At 32.7% G+C, this 12,275-nt stretch overlaps 1 protein-coding gene across 1 annotated transcript in view; it reads left to right on the top strand.

Annotated features, from left to right (window-relative positions):
* Nucleotides 1–12,275, top strand: part of LOC115231543 (ancient ubiquitous protein 1) — a 47,747-nt gene that overhangs the window by 17,527 nt on the left and 17,945 nt on the right. The window contains exons 2-4 of the mRNA XM_029801547.2: nt 7,399–7,536; nt 8,856–9,006; nt 11,395–11,506. Of these exons, the coding sequence (XP_029657407.1) occupies nt 7,399–7,536; nt 8,856–9,006; nt 11,395–11,506 (401 nt within the window). The remainder of the gene's footprint in view (nt 1–7,398; nt 7,537–8,855; nt 9,007–11,394; nt 11,507–12,275) is intronic.

A 12,275-nucleotide genomic window follows, 5' to 3' on the forward strand; every position in this document is an offset into this window, starting at 1 on the left:
CCTGTCTTCTTTCTAGTATGGAAATCAGATTTAACATTATGAGGATGATAGTAATGAATCATATAAAGAAGAGATAGGTATTGTTGATTTAAAATTTGTTTGTGTGTATATAAAACAAATTGAAGAAAAGAAATACGACACTCAGACAGGACTTAAACTTCATATCTACCAGGTGTCTGTGATAAGTACATGGTTCAAGGTCTGTTAATAGGTTGTTCATTTTTGAGCTAAAATTAGTAGTTAGATTTAAATAATGTTAGTGCTTTTTATATTTAAAATATTCACTAAAGAAATGCAAAAGGAGCTAATTGAACATCATCAGCAAAGTGTAGCCTCACTATAATAACTTGTTGAAGTGATGTAGGAAATAAATCTCCCTGTAAATATTCAGATATGCACATTTGTTGGTATAGAAAAATAGAATTTTTTTTTTATGAGTGAAAAACCTACTACATCAACAGCTTTCACATCTAAGAACTGAATGTCATTGTCTCGAATGGGTTATAACTGTTTTTCTCTTAAATCTAGAGATAATCACAGTCAAAGTTTTGACATTAATTTATCCATGCTGACATGGGTCAGCTTCATCTGCAACTGGGCATATGTTTATTTGTGTCAGTCCTGTGTAATCTCATTTCTGAGACCTAACATTCTCAAATCTGGCTTTACTAAAATTTCCTCAATCTACTTCTACCTCAAGTGCCAGTTACAATCTATTTATTACAGCATTTCTTCATTTATCAAATGTTATTCATTTAACACTAGCCATACCAGTGCGGCTGTTTCTCCTACACACCTCAATCAATACTTTTTAATTAGACATCATGAAACCTCTAATTAAATACTGCAAAGCTCTATAAGTATATAAAACTATAAATTGTACAGTTAGAGGAGCAAAATTCATGACATTCAGTGTGTGTATGTATCTTGTGGCCTGTTGTGTTTTTCTGTTTTGGTAATTAATATTTTCTCTATCATTCTGCTATGTATCTGTCTTCAATCATTCACTATGCTAGTTTTCTGTTTCATATTACACTTAATACAATTTTAAAATTCTGTTTCTAAATTTGCAAGACACTTAATTATTTAGGTTGTGTTCACATTTAAAAAAATTTATATCAAATTAATATTTTTGATGACTTGTACACATTTCTTTATTTACTTTAGTCAGCTCTTGTAACTATCTTCTTTACCCAGGGTCAGATTAAGTCCAACTGATGCCTAAGCACAGCTCAGTGACATAATAAGTATTGAATGTTAAATAATACATTAAAAAATGTTTTCTTGAGGTCAGACTTCACAACTAAATTAAGTATAACCTGGTTTCTAATTTTATTCATTTTGTTCTAAATAACTGTAATCAATATAAGCAAATTTATACAGGAAAAAATGCAAATTTTTCTCACTTTTAAGTTTACCATATAGACCATGGAAAAACTAGAGTTGAAAAATCTCTTAAGCACACATTTATTGTTTTATGGGTAATTTGAGCCTACTCCCACTTTAATCATCTATTTCATGACACAGTCATTACTTCTAATGTAACATAGCATAACATACTTTACATAAGGTCACAGTATATGGCTATACTGGTAAAATTTCAAATTTGTTTTTGAACATAACTTAGTTATTTCACTATTTTTATGGGTTTCTTAATTTTACTTTTAAAATCCTTGTTTTTGCCATAATCAATTTTAATAGTCTTTTTTATTTATTTATTTTTTTAAAATCTATTCCCCGACAAGCTAGCTGTTTGTACTTTAATAAGCCAGTATATATTACTTAACTACTGTAATTACTACAAGTATTTACAGCTCCACATTCTGTTTGCTTTATGAAGATACAATATAGTGCTGTTGTTTTTATTTTATGACTTGTTGTATATATCAGGAGTGGCTGTGTGATAAGTAGCTTGCTTACCAACCACATGGCTCCAGGTTCAGTCCCACTGTGTGGCACCTTGGGCAAGTGTCTTCTACTATAGCTTTGGGCCGACCAAAGCCTTGTGAGTGGATTTGGTAGACGGAAACTGAAAGAAGCCTCCACCATCGCTTGACAACCATATGTCCCATAACTTAGTGGTTCAGCAAAAGAGACCAATAGAATAAGTACTAGGCTTATAAAAAATAAGTCCTGGGGTCGATTTGTTTGACTAAAGGTGGTGCTCCAGCATGGGCACAGTCACATGACTGAAACAAAAAAATGAATAAAAGACACACACACACACATATATATATATACCTTATATGAAAGTTGTAACTGGTTGAACCAAAAGTCAGGCTACTGACTAAAGAGCAAGTGGTTTGTATTACTCACAACCAACTCAGTATTCAAATAGAGCACTCAATGAAGCTGTAAATAATACCATTTATGAAGCTTGGAGCAAAAGTTCTCTGTACTTCCAATTGTTCAGTAACCTTCTAGTGCTGTGTTCACTTTTTACCATGTATATTTCTTAGAGTAATACTCAAGCTGTAATACATTGCATGTGAACTAAGGCATTAATAAGGGTCCCAACTCTACATTGAGTTACAGGACTCACCATCATCTTACTGTATACACCACATCATCCAGTTATTTTCTGCACATTGCATTTTGCTTAAATGGATCAATAGTGCAGTGTGCCTTTATCACCTACATTATAATTTTTTTGTTATTTATTGTTTAGTAATGTATTGAATTTCTATCTATTATATATCTACACTATGCACATGATCATTTTATTCATTTCACTGGGCTTGTTCAAATTACAGGTATTTTCAGATCTTATTTTAGTTTTTTTGAAACCTACTTATATTTTGATAAATTTTAAGTATTTTTCTTTCATCCCTGTGTGTATTTTATTAATACGACTTTTTTCAGTTGCACCATTCTAAGTCTGTATTTATCCATTACCCTCCCTATATAATGATGTCATACTTTATATCTGATTACTTTAGACAACCATTGCAAGCTCCATTGGTAACTAAGACATACTCTATATTACAAAGGCATGTCTTTATAGCCATAGTGAAGGTGACCTAATGAGGATCATTCAGTGATTTACAGAAAAGGCTCTATCTTAATTGCTTGATGAAGATATAGATTTTTCAAACCTCAGTGAAGATAACCTGTCTTGGAAAGATTTAGCTCTTAGTAGAAACTAACACAAGTAGTGAGGGCTTTAGTCTTGTCATGACCTAAAGCCCTACTGTAAAATGCTTGGTGATGGAATAAATATCCAGCATCAAAGTCATTCCCTCCTCTGTTATACATGACAACAGAGATTAGCAATTTCTTCTTTATTGCATATCATATGGAAAAGGGACATAAAATGATGTTGAAATATAAATTATTTTACCAATTTAATGTCTATTGTAATGCTGTTAGAAATATGTTAAGAACAATAGAAATAGATTCAAGCCAGCTATCTGACCAGTCATCTCATCATGAATATTTTACAAGTAGTTCAGTCTGATTTGTTTCTTTTAATTTTAAAATTTTAAGCCAGTTGACTTTATCATTTTACATATTAGTCTTCATTACTTCAAAACAAATATTTGTATCTTCAAGTGGCTTCTACTATAGCCCCAGGCCAACCAAAGCCTTGTGAATGGTCTTCCTCATCATCATCATACGCCCACCTCCCATGCTAGCATGGGGACAGTTTCACAAGAGCTGGTCAGGCAGACTTCTGTGACTGTTTTGGCAGGATTTTTACAGCTGGATGCCCTTCCTAACACCAACCACTCAGCAGAGTGGACTTTGAGCTTTTTACATGGCACAAGCACAGGTGAGGTCAGTTCTGGCAAAGTTTTTACAGCTGGATACCCTTCCAAACACCAATCACTTTACAGTGTGGACTGAGTGTTTTTAAGTGGCACCTGCACTGACTGGGTCACCAAGTACTTGCCAAGCAAAAAAAAAGCCTGCTGTATATGTGTGTGTGTGTCTGTCTGTCTGTTCCCACCATCACTTGACAACTGGTGTTTGTTTATTTACATCCCATAACTTAGCAGTTCAGCAAAAAAGACCGATTGAAAAAGTACCAGACTTGAAAAAAAAAAAAAGCAAGTACTGGGGTCAATTTGTTCAGCTAAAAGCCTTCATGGTGATGCCCTAGCATGGCTGCTCTCCCATAATTGAAACAAATAAACTATAAAAGATAACATTTGGGGTGGAGAATCCTCAAACTGGAAACCTGACTTGAAAACTTGCAACAGAGTGAAATCTGCTAAAAGTATCAAAGGACCAGATGTTGATGCTAAACCAAGAGATGAATTATGCTTTCCACCTAATCAGGCTACATTGAAGTTTGACTTAAGAACACAGTGAACTAGAACAAATGCTACAAGTTACCCTGTCCAATGCTTTAAATATGCTCCCAGTCTAACACCCTAAATTGGTATCTTATTTATCCAACCACAGGACAATAACTGACAGAGTGTCAATTTCAGCAATGATTTACTCCAGAACAAGACATGCTGGGATAGACATAGCATTTCATTTGCTGCACTCGCAGTTTTAGATCAGACTAAAAATGTCAAGTGTATTTTTTTTTTAATCTTATCGTTATATGTCCTTAATAATGTTACTAAATTAAGCATATTCAACTCTGAATATTGCCCCTAAGTAGCAGATGGCATAAAATATAGCATAAAAGTCATAAACTAGATGTAGAGAACCTTTGATGTTAAGGCCATACAGTACAATTTGGAACATTAGTTGTATCCTATTGATGTTTTGTTTACAGATCTTAAATCTACCTTCATTCATGTTTTATTATATATTGGTATACTGGTTGAGGAAAACAATCTATAATGTATATTCAAAAGAATATAAATGACATTTGAGCATTCACGTATCAAATCAAAAACCATTTTTCTTTTGTTTGTTTGCTTGTTTCTTTTTTTGTTTTTAATCAACTAATTAGTATGGAATATTGCTATTGCATCATTATTAGGTTCTTAAGCAAGTTGCAAGACAACTTACACTTTAATGTCATTTTGACTGTGAACTGTATTAAACAAATAAACGACTATTTATAGAAATGTTCATGCATTCTAAGTGCTAATATCTTACAAAGCTTCATTTAAAATTATGTGTGTGTGTGTGTGTGTGTATGTGTATAAATATGTGTGCTTATATATATGTATGAATGTATGTATGCATGAATATATGTGTATATATATATATATATACACTTACGAATATATGTATGTGTAGCTATTCAACAAAATGTTTATCTGTTCCTTCATAGATTGTGCACCAGATTATGTATTTTACATTGTACTAGTTTAAAATTGCAACTGTCATCTTAAATGTAATTAATTTATTCTACTCTTTTTATACATTTCTCATTGTTTCCTTCTTTAACATTATTGTACTTGTCATGTGGCAGATACTGGTGGCATGCAAAAGCACCCATTGCACTCTCAGAGTGGTTGGCGTTAGGAAGGGCATCCGGCTGTAGAAAACCATGCCATATCAGACTGGGGTCTGAGGCAGCCTTCCAGCTTGCCAGCCCTGGTCAAACCATCCAACCCCTGCCAGCATGGACAATGGACATTAAATGATGATTTTATAAAAAAGAACATGTTTCTTAGTTTTCTACTCAGCTTTATGCTCTGGGTAAACAGATTATGCAGCCACATATAACTTGGGAAAATGTCTTATGCTATAACCCTCAGTCACCCAAAGCCTTGTGAGTAGATTTGATAGATGGAAACTGAAAGAAGCTTATGTGTGTGTGATACTGTCTCCTTACCTTGGCATCATGCAATATTTGGAAATGAGTGTCACCATCATGCAAGCAGTGTCCTTTGTTTCCAACCTCCCATGAAAACATGTCTGGTCATGAGGAAATATTACTTTGCTACATAGCTTGGAAAGAGGTTGGGGCTGACTATGGAAAGAGTATCCAGCCATAGAAAATCTGCCTCGATAATTTCCATCTGATGCATGTGAGCATGGAAAAGTGGACATTAAAATGATGATGATGACACAGCTTAGTCCCTCTGTTCATTCATTTGCTTAACTGAGGGCAATTAACCCACAAAATTCAGTTTAAAAATATCATCATAGAAAGCAAATAATAAAATATTACATGTTCATGCAAATAGGTACCAAGTGAAATATTGTTACAGATTATAGATTATAAGAAGTGATGATGGAGAGAACCTAAAGTTTATATTTAGGGGTAAGATATGCAACCTCACTGCTGTGTTGATGAAGAATCCATTTAGGGCTTTCTTCAGTGACGGTTTCTTATACCCTTGATTTATAATATATACTATAGTTTCTCATATTCAATCTATGCCAGTGTGGAGAAATGAACATTAAATGGTGATGATGATATATATTCTCTGAACCGACTCAGTATGAAGTAACTTCATATTCTATGTTGGACCTCCAAACTAAGAGAAAATAACAGTAATTGCAAAGAATATTTCATTGGGATATTATCTTGTTTTATGGAATGATGATACTCTCTTTTTGGTCACTAATGTTGTACTCCATCCTCTCCTCTTACCCTCCCCTCCATCTCTCTTCTCCTCTTCTCTCTCCTCTCCCTCTCTTCTCCCTCTCCTCTCACCTTCTCTTCTTTCATCCCTCTCTTTTTCGTCCCTCCCTCTCTCGTTACTTTGGTTGATATCATTATCATGAAGAATTTAAATTCTAATTATTTGGTTGTCCTTTCCCTTAATAATTGCAAGTACAATACCCATGATTCAATGCTCCTAGCATCAAGCTATATATGTCTTCTATAATTCTTATCTGCTATAACTTACAGAAAATGGTACATTGAGTTCTTTGTTTCCATTTCCTAAACAAACATAATGCATTTGTAGCATCACTTTACATGAGCATATTTCAGGATGGTTTTTCGTTCATCATCTATAATACAACTACTATAAAAGAATCAATTTATTAACTAAGCAAAATAATACCTTTCATTTTCTTCTCTTTTAAGATACTCTTAATTACACTTTAAGCCCCAAAAGTCTTAAACCCTATAGTGAAAAAAATACAATTAGGGAAATATGATCTTTGGATGTTAAGTCTCATGGAGGCAATGACAAATGACTCTGACTTTTAATGACTTACTGTGCTTAGGAAAACATATCAAGCTAAATGAATTGTAGTCGTTGCCAGTGACACGCAAGAGGCATCCAGTATACTCAATGGAGTGGTTTGCATTAGGAAGGGCATCCAGCCATAGAAACCAAACCAAAACAGACTGGAGCCTAGTGCAGCTCTCTGGCTTACCAGTTCCAGTCAAGCTGCCTAACCCATGCCAGCATGCAAACAGATGTTAAATAATGATGATGTTAGTCTTTTGTTTTTGTAAATACCAATGTAATCAAAACTGCATAATTTTGCTTTATATTTGAATATATTTTAATTTTTCTATTTCAGGTTACCTGAAGGGCTAGCTCTAATCCCAATTATTGTTTATTTTCCTATTGGTTTTCTTCTTGCTGTTGTCCGATTCTTTATTGGTTTGCAAACTCTTTTAGTATCATGCATCTTACCAAAGTTTTCACCAGTGCGTAGGTAAGTCTTGCTATTATAATCCTATTTATACACAGGGACTTGGGGTAGATGTATTAGTTCTCAACTTCAAGCATACAAGTGTTTCAATAGTGATTGTACTCATGTTGGACACAATTGGCCTACTTCTGCAAAATAACATTTACTAGTCATTTTTATATCTTGAATACTGTATGAAAACCATTATATATACATTTGTGTATATATCATTTGTACAGTTCCTTGTCAGTTATAAAGCTGCATATAAATGTTATTAGAGCATGACTAGTCAAATAATTGAAATGCCAAGTCAAAAAGTTCGCTTCTCTTGGTTCAATCACCAGGTCTTTTAATTTTAAAATGTTCATAAATATGTACCCCAGAGTGGAACTGGTAACAGCTAGGATGAATATTCATTAGTTTGCAGTACTGAATTAAAGACCTGTGGGTAGATGTTAGTGAAGTACAAGAAAAGAAAAAAAAGTTTCAGGCTTTCCAACCCAGTGTGTTAAGAGATATATTGTATCATAATAGAGGAGAAGGATTTATAGTTGTGAATTACTAAAGCGTTTGTTTTATACTTTCCTGTAATTCTTAATTTTAATCACTTGATCATTAATTAAAAGTTGTACTCACTTGCTCATTTAGGTTTTCTGAAGCAGTTAGATACTGCTGGATGAACCAGTAGAATGGGCTAAAGCGTTGGTAAGATTTTTAATAAGTGCCTTGTTTATATAAATTACAATTTTGATCCCAAAGTGTCTTTGGGACATAACTTTGCAGACCTGAATGAAACTTGTTAGTGAAACCAATTTCTAGGCTTGATTAGATCACTCCTAGTAACTGACTGGTGCTTTGTTAACATTTAGTAACTAAATATTGCTCTTCTGATTATACTATTGAAGGCAACAAAAAATAGTTCCAGCTCTTAATGTAATATTACCTTAAAATTCATTCTGATGTTACATTGCACCTCTCTACTTATTTCAGGTAACAAAACTAAAATAGGCATCATCTCTGTTTGATAAAAATAAAATTTTCTTCAGTAATTCATGCAAATATCTAAAATTTCAATATCAGAATTTGTTGAAAATATGTCAGTTTTAACCAGATTTATCTATTATCCACTTAAATCCTTCAAAATTGGAATTAAGCACTTGCTCCTATGGGGCTCTTAAAGACTTATGTTTACATATCAGAATTATTTTTTCATTTACTCTCAGATTAAAATAAAAAAAAGAAACCTTTTTGTCAATGATCTTTTTGCTTTTATTATTGACATCTAAATAATATTAAAATTTTATGTATCTAATTGTATTTTCTTTGAATTTCATTGTCAATAGCTTCATTCTGCGTGTAATGTGTGCAGTACTTGGTTTCATAGTTATTGTTGACGAACACAAACGAAGAGATGAAAAAGCTAAAGTGATTGTTACCAACCACGTTTCGTCGTTTGATCACTTCACAACAGCTTTAGTCTATCCCAGTCTGCTTGTACGTATTTCTCTGTTTTACTTTATTTTGGTGGGGAAAGGGGCAAGACTATGGTGGTTTGGGGATATATATATCATATGGTTGCTGTGAAAGAGTTCTTCATTTGTAGAGGTAAAATATACCAATAAAAACTGAGGTTGATACAGGTAGAGTATATTCTTAGGCCTCAGATATGAGGTCATACACAGTTGATACATTTTCCAAACCTTTCAACCCTTATTGAAACTCTCCTTTACTTGGCTGTAGCTGGTTATTCAACAACAATGGCAATTTTATATATATCTTTTAACAGTGCATTGTCTTTAGCTGTTCAGATTAGCTTTGAACAAATACCCTGCTGATTGCTCATATTTTCACTCCATCTGAGTTGTTTTGTTTAAAGATTATACTTTTATTATAAAGCTGTTGTAGCAATTTTCCAAAATGTTGACATTAGAATTAAAACAGCTTAGTGAGTATGTTACTGGATTAGCAGCACATTAGATTTTTGGTGTGTATTTGAGCAATATACTAAATTTATTTACTTCATGTCAGGGAAACTAGAGCTAATCACAAGAGTTCATTACCAAATATAATCTAAGCTTCACAGACGTTGAAACATTGTAATTTTGGCTTAGTTTATGACAAATGTTGCTAGTTAAAATTTAAGATCCAATTCAGTCAAACAATATACACGAGTATTATTGTTTATATAGTTTTGATATTTATAAAGGGACTTGTTTCCTTCTTCTAAGTGCATTTCCCAAGATTACTAGAAACTAGCAGAACCCATGAAAATTCCACAGTTTATAAATGTTCAAATTTTTGTTTTGATGCATAAATTTAAAGCTCTTATTACATTGTTTCATAAAGTCTTTAATTTTGTTCCATAGTTAAGATTGTTAAATGCATAACATGTGACAAGTACAATAATACTGATTTTATGGCATAAATTCTTTAGTATACCACTACATTCTTTTCTATATTTCTTCTGGCTTTAGTCTTCCTATTGATGTTGACTTAAAAGACCTAAATTCAATATCTGTTTTTGTTTTGTTAATTTCTGTTTTATTTGGGTTTCTATAATTGGAATTGAGTAATTGTTATCTCTCCACAATCATGAAGAGGTTTATTTTCTGTGGTCTCCATCCTTCTGTATATCAGTAACTACTCTTGAGTCTTCATCACATCAGTTTTAAATGGCATACCTGTTATTTTATGAGAATGAGCAAAAGAGATACCAACTTATTGCAGGTAGAGAGCCACAACAACAGGTTAGCAGGTTGAGGAGTAATGGAGGAAGGTTTAAAATAGATAGAAAGTTAGTAGAAATGCAATATTTTTATTTCTTTATTTGTAGCTACTCAATAAGTGTGGTGATGTGTTTGGCAAGCTGACAGTTTACTCTTCAACTATTACAGTCTTAAGAAAGGTTAATGTTTGCTAAAATGAATTTGTGAAATTATTAGCATAATTCACTTATTTTTGTAATTTACTCTACATTTAAGATGTTGTTATTCACATAATGGCTAAATATTTTTGGCTATTACTGAAGGTTACATTTTGACTGAATATTTTAAAACTTATTTGAATCAAAATAAAAGAACTATGATATATCATATATCCAATAGATCTTATGAACAATAGAAATCAAGATGAAAGTGGAGAGCAAATAGGCAAGAGTCTGAGACTGAAATATCAAAAATTCCCACATATATTTATACATATATGGAAAGGAGAGGATGGGAGAAATGGAAATATGAATTAGAAACCTGTTTGTGAGGTAGGAAGTTGAAGATACAGTTTATAAGGATAAAATTCAATAAGAAGAGAATGTGTGTATGTGTATCACTTTAATTTAAAAATTTGTATTTCAACATTTTCTATCCTCGCTTGGGTGAGATAGTTTCTTTTTGGAGCTGTTGATTTCACAGCTGGTTGTCCTGCTATCTACTCAACTATCAAGTGTAAGTCAAACCTGTGTCTTTCTTAGCAATACATCATTGTTTGTATTCCTGACTATATGATCTGTAATCACACAACCCTGTCCTGAGCTATTGTCTTATTTTCATTATTCATTGAACAGATATTAATGAGATTATAATTCAAGCAAGTACAGTGATAAAATGCACTTAGGAAATATTTCCTATTAGTAACAGTTTGCTTCTTGTAAATTCTGCAAAAAGTAAACATCTTCAGTTGATTCAGGGATTTGCACAATCAGTTAAGCTCTGATCTCTGGATTTTTATCAATACAAGAGGTTTTCATCAATATCATTCTTAATAATCACATATTCTTTATAATAACTATTCTTCATATTTATATATTTTTTCCTTCTTTCTGTTATTTGTTTCTATTTGATAAATCTTTTAGATTTTACATTTTGATTTGTCAATTTTCCATTGTAGCCTAGTGTGTGTGAACTTTTTCCTACCCTAGAATGGATCCTTGGCTGGAAAGATTTTGGTTTCAAGCAAAACAAAGAATCTTTTCTGAACAATGTTAAAGGCTTTTGTAGTAGTAAGTATTGCTTTTCCATTGTAATGTATCTGTGAAAACCTCCAATCACTTGACAGCTATTTATATTTCACTTTCATATATATTTCTCATCATCATCATTTTTATATATGCTTTTCTATACTGGCATGGGTTAGATTGGCCATTTTGAGGCTATATTTCTCAACTGAATACTTTTCTTGATGTTATCCCATTTAGTCGTCTCTTGCAATACATAAAGATATGGTGTTAGAGGTAGCACACCATCTACTTCATCCTTGTCATAGATAATCATCTTCTGTAACATCCAATGCATTTGAAACTCCACCTTTTTTGAATAATTTGACAATTATGTCAGCTTTTATTTCCTTCCTTGAATCAGCAACCCATTCACAAATCATACTGCCTTCATACTGCTTCCCTTCATGTATGTTTTTTCTTCATCATGCATCCTGTTATCCCACTTAATTTTCATCATGGCCTTAAATGTCATATTGATACTAATATCTAATGGTTGCAAAACACTTGTAAGTCTGCCAAGTATTACAGATATGTTAGTGTTGTGTAATCAGAGGCTTTCAAAATGTTCTCCATTAGATATGCTCTAAACTAATTCTATATAAGAAATCTCTTTTCCTTTTGTAGTCTACCAGCTCATAAATCCCAAACATCCCTTATCCATTTTCTATATCCACTCTTAGCCATCCAGCCTTGTGAATGCACATGGATGACAATTCCTTTGCAAATTTTTCCTTTGGCAGGATTTTTATCTTAAAACTTAGTACTAAGAGTG

This window comes from Octopus sinensis, linkage group LG2 (assembly GCF_006345805.1).
Source record: "Octopus sinensis linkage group LG2, ASM634580v1, whole genome shotgun sequence".
NCBI lineage: Eukaryota > Metazoa > Mollusca > Cephalopoda > Octopoda > Octopodidae > Octopus > Octopus sinensis.